Source organism: Mytilus edulis, chromosome 2, assembly GCF_963676685.1.
Source record: "Mytilus edulis chromosome 2, xbMytEdul2.2, whole genome shotgun sequence".
NCBI classification, from domain to species: Eukaryota; Metazoa; Mollusca; class Bivalvia; order Mytilida; family Mytilidae; genus Mytilus; species Mytilus edulis.
Genome location: NC_092345.1, coordinates 33,306,285 through 33,329,455, shown reverse-complemented (window position 1 = coordinate 33,329,455; position 23,171 = coordinate 33,306,285). Strand labels below are relative to the sequence as shown.

Here is a 23,171-nt window from a genome sequence, read left to right as displayed (position 1 = left end):
AATATTACCTGGGTGTGTTATATCTGATAAACGTGATGGTAAACTTCCTGTTTTCCAGACACATTCAGGGTCTCCAAGTTCTTCGCCATTTGTTCTACCGTCTCCATCAGAATCTTTTCTACATAATTCAGGTGTCCATGACTAAATACAAATAAATTTCGACGAGATTATATGCACGAGATCCGTCAAAGCCAACGATTTTTTACATGTTGTCAATTATTGTTTTTTGTTCAAATCTTTTATTCGTTTTTCTATTAGGAACAAACAGACAAATATAAAAAATAACTAATCAAAAGTTAATCATAATACATTGATTGATTGTTGTTTGCTTAACTTTCGCACCTAAGATCACCCCTAGTTTTTGGTGGGGTTCGTGTTGTTTATTCTTTGGTTTTCTTTATTATGTGTTATGTGTACTATTGTTTGTCTGTTTGTCTTTTTCATTTTTGGCCATGGCGTTGACAGTTTGTTTTAGATTTATGAGTTTGAATGTCCCTTTGGTATCTTTCGTCCCTCTTTCAACGATTGCTGTTGTTGTTAACCTAATTAATCAGAACGTGAATACGAATAAATGATGATGCTGTATAATTGTCAATAAAACAACTATTTATAAAAATCAAAGTACTTAGATATGGTTCAACAAGGTTAACCTTCTTCGCACAGCCTACTCGGTTGCCAGTTGGGAAAAATGAACCCCCTTATTTTCTTGAACATGCGGAGATGGTAAAACTGTACAAGAAACAAGGAATAATGGCCCATTTTAATGTACGTATCGACGTATAACTCAAATTCTATTGCAATTTGTATGTAACATTTTTTCATTGGCTTAAAGTTGCCGTCAAATCCGCAGTTGACCAGGCGTAACATAGGATGAACCCACCATTTTGAATTGTTGAATCAACAAATGTTCGATTACTACTATACTGTTATTCCTTAAATCGGACGGATGCATCTCTTTACACGCATTTTTCTTCAATTCTTACATATGCCTACTTTCTGTGTTCTAATCAACTCAAATGGTATAATCAGCAGGTCAAAAATATAATCGTATGCCTGGTGTCATTGCAAAATGGATAATGACCAGTCATGAATAAAAATGAATAACATAATCAGTTATATGAAGTGGTAAGGTAAGATGTTTTGAATACTACTACTCTACTCAATGTGTTTCATTTGTTTGATTAAAAAGGTTGAATAGTGCTTCAAATTTGAATACTCAACTGTTCCGTTCATGTTTTTTTTTCTTAATTTTCAGCTATCTCAATGAAGCATCATTTTACTGGTACATATTTTTCTTGAAGTGTAGTATCAAAGTTTTTTGGCTACTAAACGCACTTTTAACAAACATAAACTGCAAGAACCATCCATTATAAGGAACATTGAAATGATTATTACATGCTTTTTCAGAACACCTAGTGCAAACCTAGAATAAAATTCCTCGTTTAGCAAGTCCGAATTTCAAGACCCTACGCTACAAATCTATTGCATGCATCGTCTGCTTCAATATTAAACTTCGATCCTTATCAATAAAACCTCTAAAGATGGTTTCAATGTTCTGTTATTTATCTTAGCTATGTTGTACAAAACAATTCTAATGATTTCATATAGCATATTCAGTCATATGTAGATAAACACACCACGCCAAAAGAACAACATTTAATCTATCTACTTTAATTGTGTTGTAAGAAAGTTATTTTTTTCAACATACCATTCCCGCAGTTTTAAAATCCAAACCAAACTGGTTTCTACTTCCTCCTCCAAGTGGATTGTTGTGGCCTACACCATGCCACACGTAATTCGCTTTACATGGATGTGGTACTTCGTTCCCATTCGGAAGGATATCTTTAAAGTTAGGATAGGCAATTGCAATGCCAACACAGAAAAGAGTGAGTAATGTTTCAATCCTGCCATACAAATAGATAATACAAACACTTTAAAATAAGTTATTATTTTTCAAATGAAAGACAGCATGCTATAACAATAATACTAATATCAACTTGTTTCTGTGATACAAAAGGACAGCACCATCATTGTCTTCCGAGTGATTCTGCTAAGCTCCCTTATATAACATGCATAAAACAAATAAACTAGCTTTATAAGTTGAGTGAAAGACGAAGTTGTTATAATTAAAAAAAAATACATCATTATCAAAGGTATAAAAAAATCATGATTCAGATAAGAGATGCATATGTGTTTATATCTAGCTAAGAGGTATGAAGGCATTAAATCAATAAGCATATGAGTAAATATTGCACGAAAAGTACATTAAGGATAGTGAAAAGCAAAGGTAAAGTTTTAATTGCCGAAATATACCTTTTCAATATAATCATTTAAAATTGTATGATTTGAAAAAGGTTTTACCACTCTGTTTGTGACACTGAGATAAATTATACTATTTTGCTCTTGCTTGACAACTGATCTTAACTGTCGAATAATTGTAAAACACTTTCATTTGATAGGACTAGGAGCAATTTATTTCTATTGAAAATGCGATAATTTTCACATTAAATCTTATTTATTTTCATCAAAATAGTGTCTTATTTTAGACAATTCCCTTACTTTATGGGTGTAAGTCTAGCTTACAAAGACAAAGTTCAGTAAAAAGCTTTTTTTTTCTAATTGTTCTAATTGTTAGTTAAACTGAATGTGAACACTTTTTACAATACTTTGGTTGATCACATTAAATCTTATTCATTTTTGTCAAAATAGTGTCTTATTTTAGACAATTACCTTACTCTATGGGTATAAGTCTAGCTTACAAAGACAAAGTTCAATAAAAAGCTTTTTATCTAATGTTCTACAATATTTTGGTTGATCCTTTCTAGAATCGTGCCACCTACCATTGCACTCATATGCCTATACCGCAGAAAGGTTTGAGGTTAAATTGATGTCACACAATACTCTTTTCAATTGGTTGATTCAAATCACTAATAGAGTTCTAGTTTGAAATTGAAGCTTAGCTTATCTAATAAATTGTACTTAAATTTTGACCTCGTGACACAATAAAGTCTGTTTGATGTAGACAGTTGGTTTTTTTCACTTTATTAATGCCTTTAAACGCGGCCAATTCTTGGGTGTAACTACCTGAGAAAAATAATTTGTGTTGTTTGGCCTGATAGTTGTTTACCAAATAATCTTATAACTGTGCAGTTTCTTGATAGAGGGTTACTGCTCACAAGGAAGCTATTAAATCAAGAGTTCCAAATGGTGAAGTTGAAATCATCCCTTCGTAAATTTTACGGACGCCATCACGAGTTGGTTGACCGTTATGGAATAACCATTTCACAAATGATGTCGGATATGTTCCTCACGTCGTAACTACAATCCCCTTCCCTTTCATGAATTTGACCTACCGAATTAGACTATTTACCGGATTTGTAATCACATAAGCAACACGACGGGTGCCGCATGTGGAGCAGGATCTGCTTACCCTTCCGGAGCACCTGAGATCACCCCTAGTTTTTGGTGGGGTTCGTGTTGTTTATTCTTTAGTTTTCTATGTTGTGTCATGTGTACTATTGTTTTTCTGTTTGTCTTTTTCATTTTTAGCCATGGCGTTGTCAGTTTGTTTTGGATTTATGAGTTTGACTGTCCCTTTGGTATCTTTCGTCCCTCTTTTAGAAACCAATGGAATAGTCACAGATACTTATGAAATGATTGAAACTTTCTATTTGACTTACATAACGATTCTAGAATTATCCTTATAAAAGATAGGTAATTTAAATTCTACGTTATTCCAGAATTTTCCCTTATACTTCTCTAGAACGTTCCATTTATAGAATGTTCTAGAGATTTCAGTGACAACTTTATATATATACACATGGAAAAAAGTATTGCAACACCTAGATTTTTTAAAACTCAGCCTCTTTTTTTGGATGAAATATAATAAAATATGTGTATTATATTATTGAAACATAGTTTATGATAACATTGGCATTGAAACTAACAACAAAAATGTCTTAAAAAAAAGATTTATTTTAACCACAATTTTAATAACAAAATGAATTGTTTTTTGCACAATTAATGCATTTTACAACTTTTACTGTAGTCGAACTTTACACTGTCAGACATTTCAAAATTAATCTTCAGATGACTGTTCACATCATTGTTGATCGTTAAACGCTAACGAATTAGTACTTTGTGCGCAGCCGCCATTCAAACGGATAGCCGCCTCTTAACGTCTTCTGATTCCTGCCATAAATCGACTAATTTGGTGCTAAGGTAGCAGTAACCATTTCTGATGAAGGGCATTGCTTATTTCATGATGTGTTTGAACTGGGGTCTCCTTTCGCTCACTTTCCGCCCAATAGTGTCCCATATATGCTCGATATGGTTCAGATCCGGGCTACGATCGGGCCAAGGAAGATGAACCGAATTCCGTTTGAACATTGGATCTTCCTCCACGATGCTAATTTCCAACTTTTGCGAGCTCTGCACTACATTGGATACGGCAAACTATGTGTCTGTTCGTTAGCAAAGGTCTACGAAATGGTATTATCGCACGATAACCAGTAGCGATGAGTTTATCTCGAACAGTACTTGTTAAAAGGCTCCTGTATGGTCACCACTCTCTTTTTAGATTTGTCTTGTATGCAATGGGTTTCCTTCTGACCAACATTCATTATGCTTGATTGTCTCTAGTAAATGGTATATGGGGTCTTCATTATCTCGGAGGTCTTTAACAGCGTTTATTGCCTGATTTTATTCTCAAAACCACTTATAGTGGAATGGTGATGACCAACAATACGTGCAGTTGTTAAAGCGGCATCCCTGCTTCTCTTATGCTGATAATCTGCCATCTTGCTGCAGTTAAGATGTCAAGGACCCATTACAAGGTGTCAATCACATAACTTTAAAAACTTGGTTATTTAAAGCGTTGAAAACATTGAGGATAAAAACATCTGTTTTGCTGTTTATGGGTACAGTAGCTGCATGTGCAGGTACAAACTTATTGAGTCTATATTTATTAATTAAACTCAGGTGATACTTAAATTATGTTTAACTAGTTCTATTTTACCAAATTATATCACTTTCCTTTGAACCAGCTAAATCAATAAAGCATTAGAATATAATGGGAGTGATGCAATAGCTAAGCGTAGTTCTGACAAAAACTAGTAAAGTGTAAATGCCGTATTATAGTTAAAGAGAGATATGCCAATGAATTTTGATTTCAACTATAAGCTTTTTTTCAAATTTTATCAAAAGTGGACATTAAACACCATTAGATTTCTTCTAAGAAGTGTAGATCAAACCATTTATCTGCAGAATGACAGCTCGATATGTTTCATAAGGCATGATCATTCTGTTGTACGAAATCTAGATATACGGAAAGGGGTACATTTAAGTTTTGTAAGGATGTATTGTAGTTTATGACCATAAATGTGTATCGTCTTAATAATCAGTACAATGTTTGTTGATAAGTTACCCTTGAATAAGTCATTAATGGGTCAAAAATGGTTCATAAATTAAGATTATTTAAAAATAAAATGTTGTCTTATTGAAACATTTTTCTTTAACAATTGTGCATGTCTTATGAAATAAGTTGATTTTTATTTACTTTTCTTCATTAAATTTCAAAATCATTTTCGACTTTTTATCAAATTTATGACTTGTTGCTTATAAGTGTCCCAATAATTGTGGGAACTTGAGGTAAATGGTATTGTATGGTTAGTCGAATAGCTAATGTACGTGTATTTGCTGAACCATGTAATGAAAGTAAATAAGTGGTCATTCAGACCTTATGCTACAGTTTATCAATCAATTAACCTTTAATTGGTCAACAGAGATTACCTTGTGAAAATATCACAGTATGCTTTTATAACCGTCCTTCATTTCAAAGTTACACTGACACTTCAACGTAGCAGTCCTTTATTTCAATGTCACACTGACATAAGTCAAACATTTACCTAGTGTCGGTTGAAATGAATACATTAGTATATATGTTACTACTTTCTAGTAGAGCTCAAAGTGAGGATATTTGTTATTGTTATGTTTATTATTTGATTTATTCTTGATAATTATTATCTTATGTATTTTCTAATTTAGTTGATTATAACACAGTAAAGTTAAATGATATCATATATTGTGCACTTAGTAACATTCGTTTTATTCTGTATCATATTCGGTATGTGACAGGAACGCTCTTTTACGAAAAGGTTTACTTAATCATTAGCTGAGATTAGATATTTCACTAGGAGAAATATTTTTCTCACACAGACCAATTAAAGTGAAATAAGAAAAGAAAATGGCATTTCTTGTACCACCATCGTCCATTTTCACTCCAAAAAGCTGTTATGTTTAGTCTCATAAAAACGCAAAAACATTTGAGTCGAGTTTCGTTGAGGAATAAAGATAAACAGTTTATTGAAATGTACATTATTTGGGGAACAAGTTTTGTAGATATAGTAAATCACAGGTGATAAATAAAATCACTGACACCTTGGTGATCTAACAAAGGAAGAGTGACGCTCATTGTCCTATATACTAACATCAAAGTTGGGGTTGAAGTGTTTACAGTCCATCAAACCTCTTTTAAATGCAAAATATATTGACCGTAGGCAAATGGACTTAAATTTACCGTTCAAACACTATTTAATTTTTTTGTTTGTCATTTGTATATTTTATTTGAAATATTGTAAGGAAGATTACTAAAAAAAAACACGCTTTTGGCCAATATTCCGCTGCAAAAAAAAACAAATTTCAATGATTATTTATTTTAATTCTAATTTCAATTTTAAATTTATTATTTTTAATTTACTTACCATTTCGTATTTCTGTATTTTCTTTCTCTATGCAAGGCCGTTAGTTTTTCTCTTTTGAGTTGTTTTACATTGTCTTATCAGGGCCTTTCATAGCTGACTATGCGGTATGGGCTTTGCTCATTGTTGAAGGCCGTACGGTGGCCTATAGTTGTTAATGTTTGTGTCATTTTGGTCTTTTGTGGATAGTTGTTTCATTGGCAATCATACCACATCTTCTTTGTTATATAATAATTTAGTAATAAAATTGAGAATGGAAATGGGGAATGTGTAACAGAGACAACAACCCGACCAAATAAAAAAACAATAGCAGAAGGTTATCAATAGGTCTTCATTGTAGCGAGAAATTCCCGCTCCCGGAGGCGTCCTTCAGCTGGTCCCTAACCAAATATATACTAGGCCAGTGATAATGAACGCCATACTAATTTCCAAATTGTACACAAGAAATTAAAATTAAAATAATACAAGACTAGAAAAGGCCAGAGGCTCCTGACTTGGGACAGGCGCAAAAATGCGGCGGGGTTAAACATGTTTGTGAGATCTCAAACCGCCCCCTATACCTCTAGCAATGTAAAAAAGTAAACGCATAACAATACGCACATTAAAATTCAGTTCAAGAGAAGTCCGAGTCTGATGTCAGAAGATGTAACCAACGAAAATAAACAAAATGACAATAATACATAAATAACAACAGACTACTAGCAGTTAACTGACATGCCAGCTCTAGACTTCAATTAAACTGACTGAAAGATTATGATTTCATCATATGAACATCAGGCACAATCCTTCCCGTTAGGGGTTTTGTATTTCATAAATAAAACAATAACAATTCCTAACTAGTTCATATTCAAATATGCAATCTAATGTTTGACGAGGTCGGGATAAGTTACTGCCAATTTGTGTATCTAACTAAAAAATGTTAAAAACTTTCAATAAAGTATGATGCAATTATATAAAAAAAGAAATATTAAAAAGAAAAGAAACCCAAATTCAACATTGTCACAGCTTCTCTTTTATTGACTAATTCTTTATACTAAGTACCATCAGTGGATTACTATAGAAATTGTGTATTGTATATGATCGTATAACTGCTTAAATTATCGTTACATATTTTAACACCAGGATATGCATTTAGACAACCGGAACAATCACAATGACAACAAAGGTTAAATTGCGGGATAAGACAAAGTCAGTGATCACCTATCCGAAATTAAATAAAAAAACACACATTTCAATTTCTTTGTTTTATAAGTACAATTCAAGTGAACAAATTATTGGTGTAATTTTTTTATTGTCTTCAAATAAACCACAAATTTACACTTCAAAGCTGCTTCTTTATTCACAGAATTTTGAGTAAGACTTTTCTTTTATTTCCAATAGAACAAATTAATTGTTTCAAACATCAAACATATCTCTCTGTGTGTCAGATTTACACAATCACAATTCTGGACCACTACGGCGATTGAACTTAAAACTGGTCTCATTTAATCTTTTCTTAAATTATGATTTTTTTTACATGAACATATCTACAAATGTCAAAAAAACATATGAATCGTTGAATTTAAATTAAAACCTGAATTTTATTTGGAGTAATTATATGCTTTACTTTGGGTACTGATTAGTACTTGTTGGTCTAATTTTTCTGTAGATACTCTTGTTACAAAACACATGACATTATGGAAATCAAGGTAGTTAATTTACGTTTGATATTTTGAAATCTGTTGAAAGGTTACCAAAAATGATCTAAATATGTGACTGCCATACAAGTTCGAGGTTAATTCGTTATCAAAGGTACCAGGATTATAATTTAGTACGCCAGATGCGAGTGTCGTCTATATAAGACTCATCAGTGACGCTCAAATCAAAATTTTTATCTATAAATCCACCATTTTCTACATAGAAATTGCCTGTACCAAGTCAGGAATATGACAGTTGTTATCCAATCGTTTGATGTGTTTTGTTCTTCTATTTTGCCATTTGAATAGGGACATTAATTTCTTCGAAGTTTGGTATTTTTGTGATTTTACTTTTTAATTCATAGCCGCGTAATTATTAACAATTTCTTGATATTTATAATGACCCATCCAGGAAAACAAAAACGATGAAAATTGATCCTACTTATTGTTTATTATACGTATGTTTTTTGTTGAGATAGACCACTCTGTTTCAAGAGAATAGGACAGCGAAACTTTTTTTTACTCTTTTCAATTTTTATCAAGTTTTGGGGAAGGTTAAAATGGTGTTGCCATACTTTTAGAATACTTTTTAATCCAAAACTAACGCAGAATACAATAATACTCATTAACTTAACAAACCAACATATAAGACACTCAAATATCGCTTTTTAAAATTTGTAAATATCCATCTGGATAATTATGTAATTCCTTATTCAAACTTACTGTCGGGTTGGCAAATAAAGCGATGTGCCGAGACATAAACATGAGACTATAATTTTGTATTTGTATATTTGCATGTCATATTCATTCCTTTGGATGAGTTTTAAATAAAGTAAATATGCTTTGTTGTGAAATTCACATAAACCTCGTTTGATGAAACGCTCGAATAGATCACATGTTTGATAATGTGTAATAAGTTCAAGATAAATTACTTTAATGTATGGTTGTTGAAAAAAATTGTGAAACTAGTCTGTATTCATTTTTTTTAAGATGCGAATATAACCGCAGTCGTCAATGCATCAGATATTCGTCAAATCTATCTATTTTATCTTATTAAAGCGTAACCATAATGATAGTTTTTTACTGTTGACTTTATTTATATAGGTGAATCCACACAACAAGTTTAGAAACAGTTACTATTGTTTCAAGTGATTGATTTTCATCCACACGCTTGAAGTGTTGTAGTTTTCGTCAATTCGCAACGCAAAAATAGAAAAAAAAGTTGACCGCCAATCAAAATCGATTTTTCAATTGGCAAGCCTTTCCGCTATTTTTAAAAATTATCGAATTTACGACTCGTGTTTAAATTCACTAGAACGAGGTTAATTATCATTGTCGAAACAATTCATCTTATCGTCTGTTAATGCATTACCAAAAATGTAACTATCACTGTCTGCGTACGAGTCACACTAATAAGATCATCTATGATGATCGCCGATAAAGTATTCTTTACGCCGTACATCTACAATGGTCGACCAATGAATAATCATTATCTCCGATACATTGTAATTATCTATTAATGTGCTTCACGCGTTTCATATAGGTGTATGTTTTTGTTTTAAAAAATATATTATAACGGTAAGGTACTAAAATGATGCCTCAGATGCTGTTAACACTATTCCCGAGCACTTTAAAACATGGGAGCTTTTAAACTTGGTGTTGTAGCAATGTCAATATATATGCAGCACGTATTGTCTGTGGTTTTGCATACTGTGGTGTATAGTTTAACAATATCAATACTGTTCTTGTCCTGCTCAATGCAATTGCTTGAGGTAACATGTTTGCAAAAGAATGACTGATCATTCCTTTAAATCATTGATGTAAAATTCAAAACGGCAAACAGAAATTGGTTGCACAACTTATATATTATTTCTGATATACTACAAGCAACCATAATCAATCTGCTGACCAAAAATAAAATAACTTTCTTCTTGATATCAAACAATGTTTGGCCAACTGATTTTGTAAAATGAGTAATGTTAAACTAGAAGCCAAAAAAGTGATGTTTTTTTTAATTGTTTTTTTAATATGTAAATACTTGTGCATTGGGTGATGTAAATTTTAAAACTATTAGTTACCAGGAGTTCTTGCACAGTAAAGGTAAAATTTCAAACATGCTGCAACAAAACATTAGCAAACTGCAGACCAAATATAAAATCAAACACTTTCATAAACAAACAAAAAATTGGCCAAAATGAATTTGTATAATAAGTGATGTAAATTTTCAATCTAATTGACTACAAGAAATTGCGGTACAGCAGATGTTAATTCTGCTTACTCTCTGCAACTAAACATTAATACGATACAGACTTAATTTAAATGGTTCCATTTCATATAAGTCAATAAGATTTATGTGAAAAAAATCCTACTCAAAGTTCTTCGTCAAACAGACAAATAGAGTCGAGCGGTTACTTAGCTTGCTTTTGCATTTACAACCAGTACAACCAGGAAAACTTTGTTCCCAGTTTCTACCATTGCACAATTGAGAACACTAATAAATCGGCGGGGCCATTAGATGTGACCAATCCGTCATGTGTTAAAACAACTTATCAAAGATGGGTTTTTGCCTTTGACATTTTACTCATTTAATACTTTTTTTTTGGACAAAATACAAAAGTGTCATTGCCTTACTTAAAAAGATTGTTTACATCCATTAGAATATTTGTAAATAGATATATGAAGATGTCGTATGAGTGCAAATGAGGCAGCTCTCAAACCAAGAAACAATTCATAAAAAGTAAACCATTATAAGTCAAGGTACGGCCTTTAACATAGAGCCATGACTCAACCAAACTGAAAGCTATAAAGGGCCCAAAAATATAACTAGTGTAAATAGTTATCAAAGGTACCAGGATTATAATTTAGTACGCCAGACGCGCGTTTCGTCTACATAAGACTCATCCGTGACGCTCATGTCAAAATATTTATAAAGCCAAACAATTACAAAGTTGGAGAGCATTGAGGATCCAAAATTCCAAAAAGTTGTCCCAAATACGGTTAAGGTTATTTATGCCTGGAATTAGAAAATCCTTAGTTTTTCGAAAAATTTAAACTTTTGTTAACAGGAAATTAATCAAAACATGACCACATTATTGTAAAACCATTCAAACAGGGAAACAACGGTCTTTAGTTTTCTATGTTGTGTTTTCTGAACTATAATTTGTCTGTTTTACTTTTTATTTTTAGCCATTAGGCAAAGTCAGTGGTCATCTATCCGATATAAAAAAAAACACAAATAAAATACTTATCACCATGGTTAACTAAGAACAATTCAAGTTAAAAAAAAAGAATGGTGTTATTTGTTAAGTTTATAAATCTTTTTAAGTGTCGCCAATGAACGATGAATATTGTGTGTAGTCCTGAGGATATTGGGATTGATATAGAAATTGTAAAATTGTTTGAATTATTATCATAGAATTTATACCAGGAAATGACATGGACAACCGAAATAAAAAAAAATGTGGAAAATTTCAAATTAAAATACATTTGTAATTAGAATCATATTCAAAACAGTGTAGCTGTAGCCATTTAGTGACGACCTAACTGGGACAGATTATGTAAACGTTAGTCTGTAACGATCACTGCTCACTATGTACTTGTTAAAGACACTTAAACTGCGGGGTCACTAAAGGTTCTCAACACCAAAATAAAGTAATTCGAAAAACTAATCAGGAATAATACGATGTTTTGATTTTTATCTATAATATAAATCAAAACATACAGGTTATTTTTTATTAACTTTTTCGAATTATTTTATTATAAAAGGTGTTAAGAACCTTTGGTTACCCCACACTTTAAATTTTATAATAAGCAAGTAGTGATCAGTGGTGGTTACAGACAAACATTCACCTAATCTGTCCCAGTCAATGGGACAGTTTAGATCGTCAATCAATGGCCACAACCACACTGTTTTGAATCTGATACTATATGTTGATATTTACAAGTTTTAAACGACAGAAAATAGGATTAAGTTATCGAAGTGGAAAATTCATCAACAAATATCTCAACTATGACACATGTTATATAGGTAACGAAATAAAAAAAAACTTGAAATCATAGCAATGTTCATATTAAGTTTTCTTGTAAGAGGTTTCTAAATTTCATATTTTCTCGGTTATACATTCTCCTTATTAAAAAAAAAACCTGATTGGCTAGTTAAATAATTGTGAAAACATTCGAACACTGATATTTCATTAAATACGAGTTCACTATTTTTCCCCTGATGAACAGATCAAAATGTTTCAAAGACACTGTCAGTTCAACAAAAGCGATCACAATTCTAGACAACTAGGGCGATTGTACTTTAAACTGTTCATCTTTAATTTCACAAAGTATATCTAAATGTCTAAAAAAAAAATATCAATCCTCGTTTTTGTATGATCAGATCAGTATAAAGGTCTCTGTTATAATCAATCGCAATTTCTATCTAATAAGTTTTAAAAAGAAATACATTAGTTAAGAAAAAATCTTGAACTACATAATACTGGATTAAAAACATACCTCATTGCACTAGTCTTTCAGTATTCCTCTGGCCGTTGACCAAAACAAATTTAATTTATATTCAATCTAGTTTTAAAATGGGTTAGTAAATGGACCGAAAAATCCTAACCATGTGATTTTGATTTGCTTTTGTATATGAAAGATGTGTATGTTTAGTACACATCTTTCAAGTTACATTACAGGGACACTCAATTTAATTGTAGACTATATACGAGGGTTTGGATGGGGTAAAATGATTAAAGAACAATGCCCTTAAAAAATGAAGATAAGAAAAATAAGGGGCAAAAAAATGAAGATTAGAGAAATGCGTGGTCTATTTTTTTGAAGATTAGAGAAATGTGTGGTATAATTATTTGAAATTTGAGAAAAAAGGGGTTATTTTTTTGGCAGATTTGAGAAAAAAGGGGTGAAATTAAATGTTTACAGAATAACAGACCCTCATCCAGGCCATATACATTTTTCTATACACCTTGGTACAAAAACAAAACGATAATTTTTATTTTATCACAGGCATAGATGAATAAAGTCAGATATTGAACGCCTTTTATTACAATTTTGATTTCGATTGCTGTTCAACTGTGTTTTCGAATTGAAGGACATATCCCTTCATACAAATACCACAAAACAGCTAAGCAAATCAATTGCTATCAAAATAAATTACCTCAATTCCATAAGAAGCAAGTATCCCCTTTACTATGCGTACAAGTTCATATATTTTGATTTAAGTTAATCTTTTAGGTTTAATGCATTTTGTTTTTAAAAAAAATGCAAAATTCAGATTGTTGCAACAATTTTTTAGGGCAATATATGTCAAATCGTCTTGGTTTGACGAAAATATGTTCAAATGGTAACAACAGCTACTCACTAATTTAAATTATTACCGATATTGACCAGGCGAGAAAAACAAAAACGAAGAATGTTGGCCTTTCTTATCGTTTATTATCTATACGATTTTTGTTGAAGTTGACCATTCTCCTTCATGAGCCAAGGCCATTGATACTTTTCTTACCCGACTCAATTCAAAATTGTGCATTGAATTTTTTTAAATCTTTTAGCTTTTTTTTTTTTTTTTTTATCGACAATGACATTAGATACAAATTAATCATTATCTTTGCAAAACATTGCACAAGAAAATCCTGTAACCTTATTATAAAATTTTTGACTTTCCTTCGGTTTAATTTTGTAATTCTATATTCATACTTACATCCTGGTTAATAAATGGAGCGATGAGACATACACATGTGACTACAATTTGGTATTGGTATATTTGCTTATTATAGTTTATTCTTTTGGAGAAGTTTAAAATAAAGTAAATACATTGGGTTGCGAAATACACATAACCTCTTAGTAGGACGAACCGCTTGAAAAGATCACATTTTTGATAATATGAGGTGAAGAAATTGACATAAAATAATCATACTACTTTCTTAGGATGCTGAAAAAAATCCAAAACTGATAAGATTTTAATTTTTCAAAGATCCGATTAAAACCACAGTCGTAAATGCATCATATATTCCTTAAAAAATCAATTTATCTCCCCGTGAAAAAGCGTGACAGTAATAATCTTATAAAGGTATTTCTTTTATTTAAAAACGGTAGAGTTCTTGGTGTCTCAGATGCTGCTATCTCCCCATTCCCCAGCACTCAACAACATGGAAGCTTTTAAACGTGGTCGCGTATACCATATAGTTAGAATGTAATTGAATTTTTAGATCCATGTTTCAAAATTAGTTCTTCATTTTATCAATAGAAGAGGGCAAAGGATACCAGAGGAACATTCAAACTTATTGATAGAAAATAAACTAACAACGACAAGGCTAAAAAAAGAAAAAGAGACAAACATACAAATAAGAGTACACAACATAGAAAATAGATCCTGTTCCACATGCGGTACCCATGTTGCTGTACAATATAAATATAAATTACACAGTCATTCGTTTTAGTAACTTATAAGTAGAAATAAATTGATATGGTCACTTTTGTCTTAGATTGTCGATATTTTTTACTTAGCATTACACGAATGACTTCTAATTACGTCTTGACGCTATACCAGTTTTTATGTTTTCTGCTTGATATGCGAGAGAACATGATTTATTGTCTCGCCTGCATTTAGCGTCATAAAATGACATAATAATGGGTATCAGATAACGGCGACGGTGTAAACTGTTCATTTAAAGATAACAAATCGTTTATGCAGAAGACTTATTCAAATTATTTGCACATTGGTCAATTACTAAGCATAACACAGTTTACCACATTATGATGAGTATACGTAATCAAAGATTGTACGATAGCCTGTAGGTATTTTCATCTTTGTTCTTTTGGTCTCAATGGATACTTTCCCTATTGGCAAGTATATATCTCAATACCATACTTTATATTCGTTTTGTTCTTCAATACCTGGACGAAGAAGGTCCTTAACACTTGCGAAAGCTTCTACAGTCAAATCTTTGGTTTATTAATCAGTCTATTGAGGCCGAATGCGGCCGACTTTTAGTGATTTTGCATTGTATGTACAAAGGAAAAACGCTCTTTAGACGAAAACACAAATTGAGAAATCGGGAAAAAACGAAGAATCGCGAAAATGTATGTAACACTCCCAAACGTGTCCTGTCCCCCAAACGTGTCCGATTCCCCCAAACGTGTCCGATTCCCCCAAACGTGTCTATTCTCCCTAAACGTGTCCGTAATATCCAATATTCCCCAAACGTGTCTGATTTTATAACCCCCAAACGTGTCCGATAATTGTTATTCGCCAAAGCGTGTCCACTATTTAACGCCAGGACGTCTCACGTCTTTTAGCGCTAATACATGAATGAAATCAATAACGTTTACGGCAATTCTATAATGGGGGACACAGTTGATAAAACGATCATTTATTAGTATCAGTTAGTTCAATGACGGTTGTTATTGCAAATTTAACCTGTAACATATAAATCGACTTTTGACTGAAATTGCTTATACTCCAGTTGCAAGTATTATGCTCGTTAAGAGCGCACATACATGTACAAACAATTCTAGTTCAGTTGGATTAAGCGTTTACCATAGGATAACACCAAATTAAATTCAAATATAATATATTCAGGATAAACTATGCCTATACATATTGTTTAAAGATGCCAGTCTTATTTACAAAGCTTGTATTAACAATTATACACAAACAAAGCAAGCAAGCCAACCAAAGTTTTACTTTGCAAGCATTAGGAAATCATCTGTAATCCGCGAATACTGCAAGGTAGGATTTTAAAAGAATTGACTTCCTTTTTTTCAATATTTTAAAAGATATTAAAATCATAAACTCGTTATCAGGTATTTTAATAAATTTTAGATTTCCAGCATCACTACTAAAGTGAAGACATACAAACAAGAGTCATGAGTCCAGTGCCAAATATTTCATGCATTATTTGAACGATATCATATTAACAATAAATACTATACATAAGTTTTATTATCATACCGGGGATTTAGGATTGGGCCTCAATTTGTTTACGATTATTCGGGATAAACCTTAGTTAAACTTAAAAATCTAAAGAGCCAGTAAAGACCGATTTTTTTTAGAACTTCAATAAGAAACTATTTGATTCTCTCAAAAAAATTAAAAAAAAAGCTCTATTAATTATGAACTGTTAGTAAGTTTTTTTTTAATATGAACTTTTAGTTTCGAGCATCACTAAAATACACGCAAACAAGAGACATGTCCAGTGGCAAATATTTCATGCATGGACAGGACGACAACATACTTTGGATAAGTTATATAATGAGATGCAGAATAATATTTGCCGGAAATCTTGGACTGTACCTTAATTATTCCGGGAATAGGCCTAAATGAATTGTGTACAGTAATAATAATTTACACTTTACGGTTTTTAGGTATCTACACTTATCGTAACTCGGAATTAAATTATACTTTTTTTGGAGCGGAAAAGGACAGTTTTATTTTTACGGAATATCAGTGTAACAATCTTTAATTTCCTTTATATTAAAGGACAAGTTTGGGGGATTTGGCACGTTTGACGGATTGGGCACGTTTGGGTATTCATTAAAAAATGGACACGTTTAGGCGTTAAAATAATACAAATGACACGCTTTGACGCCCTTTTTACAACTAGACATGTTTTGCAGTTCAGTGACGTCGATGTGGACACGTTTGGGAGTATCGGACACGTTTTGGGGGAAGGACACGTTTCTGAGTGTTACATGTATATCGTTATTTCGCGTTTTTACGATTTTACATTTCGGAGATGATATGTTTTTTCTCTAACCCAGGATAATAAAACTGCGTTTATACAGTTGTTATATGGTGGCTACAAGGCGAGTAAGAGGTATCGATTATGTAGAGACCTTAATTATTCGGGTTATGTTTTTTTCAATTCCTTAATTTCATGTTAAACATTTCTCAACGGCACATGACAGTAGTGTTAGTATATGTAACACTATTAAAAAAACCGAACATAGTTTGAAGTATTTGATTTAAGATCTAAATAAAATATCACAGTTGTATTTCTTATACCTCAAATATATATTAATGATAGTCTGTAAGTAAATGTTCATGTTAACCTTAAAAAAATCATTTTTAATCAGTTAAGGGATGATTGTTTAATATTTTAATAGATCTACGACATACCCTGTTGTTGTGTCATAATCACAAGTCTTTGAGTTAAAAAAAAAAAGGATTCATCTTTCACGACTGTCATTCGTACGTCAGGACCCAGTTGGTCATCTCTCGGTTAAATTTTAACCAAGGGTTAAATTTCATAACCCTGGGTTAAATTTTAACCCTTGGTTATTTTCGGTTTTTCATCCTGTGGTTAAATTTAACCCTCTGTTAAAGCATTAGTTAAAGCAGATATATTTAACCCACCTTTAGGGGCTGGGTTAAATATTTAACCTAGGGTTAAAATTTTCGAAATGGCAGCACCTGTTTTTAATATTCCCATTGTTAAAGTAAGAAAACAACGAGTATTTCGGGGAGGAAATAATCTCACCAACTTAACAGAAAGAGAAATGAGAGAGAGATACAGATTTGGGAGGGAGACCTTTGATTTTTTAGTGGATCTACTTGGAAAAGACCTGCAACGAGGAACCATGAAAAAGACCGCACTGACAGTAGAGGAACAATTATCTATTGCCCTGAGATATTATGCAAGCGGGTCATTTCTTCAAGTGATTGGTGATACCTTGGGCTATGATAAGTCAACAGTAAGCAGAGCGGTGGATGATGTTACCAATGCCATACTAGCCAGAAAAAATGATTTTATATCTTTTCCAACCAGTAAAGCTGACATTGATGAGGTCAAGTTAGGTTTCCACGAACAAGCTAATTTCCCACATGTCGTAGGATGCATTGACGGTACCCATGTACGAATCCAGAGGCCAACAGAGGATGAACCTGCTTACGTCAACAGAAAGAATTTTTCTAGCATCAATGTTCAAGCCGTATGTAATCATGAAGGTAAGCCTGTCAAAATACTTTGATTTGTTTAAGATTTATTTAAATTTCGGACCTCGGGATTTTATGTTATTATAGTCCGGGGGTTTCGGGATTAGGACCCCTCCCCTATAGTGTTTTAATTGTTTTACTGTCCAGTTTGGCTAGACATTTTGGTTTAAACTTAAAGGAATGTAAAGCTTCTTTCATAGTTTACCACAAAGACTAAGCACTTAAAAATTTATCACTTTTCTACTAAATATATTAAAGACTTAGTATGGAATTGTCAAAAACAAGATAAATGTAGTGCGCAGGCTGTTGTATATTACATAACACAAAATATCATCGTGTACCTTTGATCATAACATGTAACGCAAACTTACAAAGAAGAACAGGTGCTCTCTAACACGACCGCGTTTATGTCTGAAAATAGAAACTCTAAACCCGGAAGAAAATTATCATCACATTTTAAGTTCAGCTCAGTATTAAATCGTATGTTGATCATCAGTCACCTTTTGTTATGGTGAATAGATGTTCATTATTTTTTATTTGTTTTACGCTCCTTTTCAGGGGAGGGATTATTTTTGTATTTATTTAGGGGGAGGGGGGTCATTATGAAAACACTTGGTCTGTTTTTAATATTGTTTAAGAATAGCGAAATTTAAAAAAAAACAACACATTCATAGAATGTAATGTATTCCAAATAATTATGACTTGAAAGGCTATTAATTTTTTTTTAATTGTTACGCCTTTCAGGCTACGCGTAACAGAAATATAATAAAATAGCCTTTCAAGACGACATCACTAGACTAAATGTAATGTTAAAAAGGGGACTATACTGGAAAGAAAACGTTAATTTCTAGTTTGACGTAACACATAATTAAAGGTATTGTATATGTGGTTATGTTCTGGATAATATGCATGCGTACTAGGACTACATATTCATATAGGGAAACATATTCGTTTGGTTATTAACTGTCATATATATATGAGGACTTAGACAAAATAGGTATTATAAATAAATTAGACTTTTCTTCTAAGGAACAAATGTTCTAATTGTCTGAATCTTGCTCCATCTGTCGTCATTGGGTGAAAGTCAAACCACAAGAATTTTTTTTCATGTTTTTTATACACGATTACATTAAGCATATTTAAGAACCCCGGTAATTCAAGTTTTTATGAGACCAAATGAAGTTTTATTGGGTAAAACTACGAAAGACGAGGCCAAAAACTAAAATTTTAAAACACAGTTTAGCATATAAAAAAAAAAGATTTCAAGACTCTGCATGTTGAAAAAGTCCAGAAATGAGAAATTTCTACAAAGTATTGGTAGCTATTGTCCTGTATTGGTCTATCTATTTTTTTCTCACGGTTAGGAACATTATCCCAATCGATTATATTTGTTTCATTTTTTTTTATAAAGAACAAATCTTGCAATTTCAATCATGATTGACAGTGGTGCCGGTGGCCTAGTAGAGATGCACATGTTCAATGTTCAATATGAGTGGATTTCTTTTTCACTTGGTAATTCGAACATACGTGATACTAGTGTTAATCATGCAAACCAATAATTGCGATATAATATACACACTAAACCTTTTCGTTTTTATTTATTTATGTTTTTTCAGGTATGAGGTTGTAAACCCTTACTTATTGTACCATTTTCGAGTCTCGAATTGATGTGTCTTCGTTTCTATGATTTAATATTTAAATAATTTATTTCCGTTTTGTAGGAAAGTTTACTCAGATCACTGCAGATTGGCCTGGATCAGTTCACGATTCTCATATTTTTAAGACTTCATCAATCTGTAAACACCTTGAGGAGAACCACAAAGGCCTTGTAGATGGTGTTTTGCTTGGTGACAGTGGTTACATGTGTCGTCCATTTTTATTGACCCCTTACAACAACCCACAGGAACCACACCAAGAAAGATTTAATGGTAGTCATGTCTCAACAAGATCTCTTATCGAGAGAACATTTGGAGTCTGGAAAAGGAGATTTCATGTTCTTCACTCAGAGGTATTGTATTCTGTCTTCTACTATTTCATTTAAACTGCAATGTGCAACACATGTCCTTTGTGTCAGTGTACTGGTATTGAATGAATGTCACTATGAATAATATTTCTTGTTCTGTATATAAATTAATAGCCATAGGCTTACATACTGCCTTCAACAATGACTAAAGCCAAAATTGCATAGTCAGCTATAAAAATTCCCCAAACTTCATTGGGGGAGGGGTCTTTTGTTGCTTGATAATTCGGTGTGAGGCTAGACTCAATGTTGAAGACCATATGCTATAATTGCTTACTTTAACTATACATTGTATCTTGGGTTTAGCGTTTACACTCTTATGTCATCTTCTTATTCACATTACCTAATAAAAAAAATTACATGGCCTACCTATTGTAGGAAATGTAAACTTATTTTTGTTCTGAACATACATGAAATATTCGCCATTGGATGTAAAGCAAACAACAAAATTACAGTTATATTTAATAAATCTTTATCACATTGTCTGTATACACAATGCGCAATGAATATCGCATTTTCTTATTTTTTAACTAATTGTATTCGTTCTTGGATAGTCACATGTAAAACTATACCATATATAAAGAAGCTTTTTTTTTTAACTATGTGAGACAATAGAGAGGTCGAAACTTACTCAAATTTAAAAATCATGTAACACTAACCACTATTTTCTTCTTTTATTTTGTAGATCAGAATGAAGCCAGATAAGGTGTGTCGCATAATAGGTGCATGTGCTGTACTACACAATATAGCTGTTTTGAGGAAAGAGCCACTTGATGAGACACCATGCAACAATCCACCACCTGTTCCAGTGAATGCATACAATGGACCTCAAGATGGAAAAAGTGTCAGGGACTACATCGCAAGATCATTCTTTTGACACATATATTTGACAACTCTATTTTGATTCAAAATGAATTCAGGAAGAAATTATAAAATTTAATAAGCATATTTAATATACATTTAACATCCAACGAACTTTTGACAAATTGATAGAAACATGTGTATTCGCTTCCTTTGTATATTTATAACAGTACAATTTTTATAAGTGTGGATTGTTAAGCCTGTAGATCAGTAAGAATTTACTTTTACTGTCGGTGATGCATTGCAGGAAATGTTTCTTCTCAAATGTAGACATTACTCACAAAATTTAAACGTTAATATATGAAAATAGTATAACAATTTAGAACAATCATATCACAGTCTTTTTTTTAACAGCTCATATATTCAATAAGCTTCCTAGAAGCAACTGATTAACAGATGGTGAAACCGGAATAGATTGATTCCGTTTCATAGATTTCAATAAATCAATTTGCAAGTCTAATCTTTCTATGGGATATGATGGATATGCAGTTAATTTGTCTCATTGATCGCGATCAATCGCACCAAAACTATTCGAATAAATGATGAACCAAAAGGGACCATATTTGGGGAAAAACGATTCATAATTGTATATTTTGATTCAAAATATACTGCTGAGGTATACATTTTCATTGACTGTTCCTAAATTGCTTTGTTACAGTTTCAAAATGTATACTGACAACTTTTGTACAAATTTATCGTAGATCGATAAAAAAAATAGATACTTGTGACCTATTGTAATATCTGTCATATTAACCAGAATGAAACTAAAACATGACCTGAAACATTTCACACAATTCTTACAAAGTTTTCATTATAATTAGAATACTGTTCAGGATCCTGTTGAGTGTCGTTTGTTGATGTTATCATAAGTGATCCTAGTTTTCTTTATAGATTAGACAGTTGATTTTCCTGTTTAAGTTGTCTTACACTAGTCATTTTGAGAACCTTTAAAGTTTGCTATTCGATGTGAGCCAACGCTCCGTGATGAAGACCGTATCTAAACCTATAATTTTTAACTTTTAATAAATTGTGACATGGATGGAGAGTTGTCTCATTGGCACTCATATTTCATCTTCTGAATTATATATGTACTCAGTTTTACCTTGTTGTGAGCATTTATGGTAAACTCCTTCGACTGATCACACAGTCACATTTCACTACTGATGAACAGTAAGTTTTGGGTCAAACTCGTACTTTTACGTACATGATCAAACATAAAAGTAATCTTTTGATATGTGAACTAAGTATTAATTCGATTTGGCTAACTTTATATATGTTACACTTTGCCGATGACATCTTCAGAGAAACCACAGAATTTATTTCAGTTGAAGACTTTATAACCTGCGAGCTCATGGTTTCTTTTTCAAGAATCAACGCTTATCCATTGTATCTATATCACATAAACTACTATGACTAAAAACATTTATTCTAAAAAGAGACGGACGGACCCAAGACTTTTGAATATAATATCCATCTTAAATATATCGTCGACGTGGCATAACAAAATTAATGTCGTAAATTGAGCAGCATGTCAGTCTTGTGTCAATCAACATTAACGAAACTAGTCCGAGATTACTCTGACGTACAACGGCTGTTTTGCCAGACAAGATGGGGCCGTGGGACGGTCGCTTGTCTGGCAAAAAAGCCGTTGGACGTCAGAGTAATCTCGGACTATAACGAAACCAGACATAAAGTAAAATGCATAAACACAAATATAATTTAAAATTTTACATGTTACCAGAGAAAAAATAATCATAATATCGAAGTCTACATAAGTTTGATAGTGATATCACTGTAATGCTAAGTCCGTTTCAAATCGTTCCAGTAAACACCGATACAAAGTGGCAGCTTCAAAAGCATCTGTTGGTAAACTATGTCCTAATTCTTCCATGTATAAGTTTGCGAGATCGTAAATG

At 32.2% G+C, this 23,171-nt stretch overlaps 2 protein-coding genes across 3 annotated transcripts in view; one reads left to right on the top strand and one right to left on the bottom strand.

Annotated features, from left to right (window-relative positions):
• Positions 1-23,171, bottom strand: part of LOC139512031 (putative DBH-like monooxygenase protein 2) — a 63,821-nt gene that overhangs the window by 14,251 nt on the left and 26,399 nt on the right. Inside the window, exons 1-3 of one of the 2 annotated variants that reach the window (XM_071299343.1) lie at positions 12,935-13,109; positions 1,709-1,904; positions 9-141 (exon numbers count right to left, since the gene is read on the bottom strand). The exons of the other annotated variant lie outside the window; for it this stretch is intronic. Of the exons in view, the coding sequence (XP_071155444.1) occupies positions 9-141; positions 1,709-1,904; positions 12,935-12,939 (334 nt within the window). The 5' untranslated portion in view covers positions 12,940-13,109. Of the gene's footprint in view, positions 1-8; positions 142-1,708; positions 1,905-12,934; positions 13,110-23,171 lie in introns of those variants that run through there. 2 annotated transcript variants of the gene reach the window in all.
• LOC139512033 (putative nuclease HARBI1) lies at positions 17,773-21,715 on the top strand. Its single transcript, XM_071299344.1, has 3 exons — positions 17,773-18,386; positions 20,096-20,382; positions 21,080-21,715. Exons 1-3 carry the CDS (start codon positions 17,843-17,845, stop codon positions 21,269-21,271), a joined length of 1,023 nt encoding a protein of 340 aa, XP_071155445.1. The 5' UTR covers positions 17,773-17,842; the 3' UTR covers positions 21,272-21,715.

What these genes read in the sequence shown, in the direction of transcription:
- LOC139512033 (XM_071299344.1), top strand. Translation starts at nt 17,843, where the DNA reads ATGGCAGCACCTGTTTTTAATATTCCCATTGTTAAAGTAAGAAAACAA. An exon ending in AGCCGTATGTAATCATGAAG is followed by an intron (nt 18,387 to 20,095) that starts GTAAGCCTGTCA and finishes TCCGTTTTGTAG; the next exon opens with GAAAGTTTACTCAGATCACT. An exon ending in TTCATGTTCTTCACTCAGAG is followed by an intron (nt 20,383 to 21,079) that starts GTATTGTATTCT and finishes TTTATTTTGTAG; the next exon opens with ATCAGAATGAAGCCAGATAA.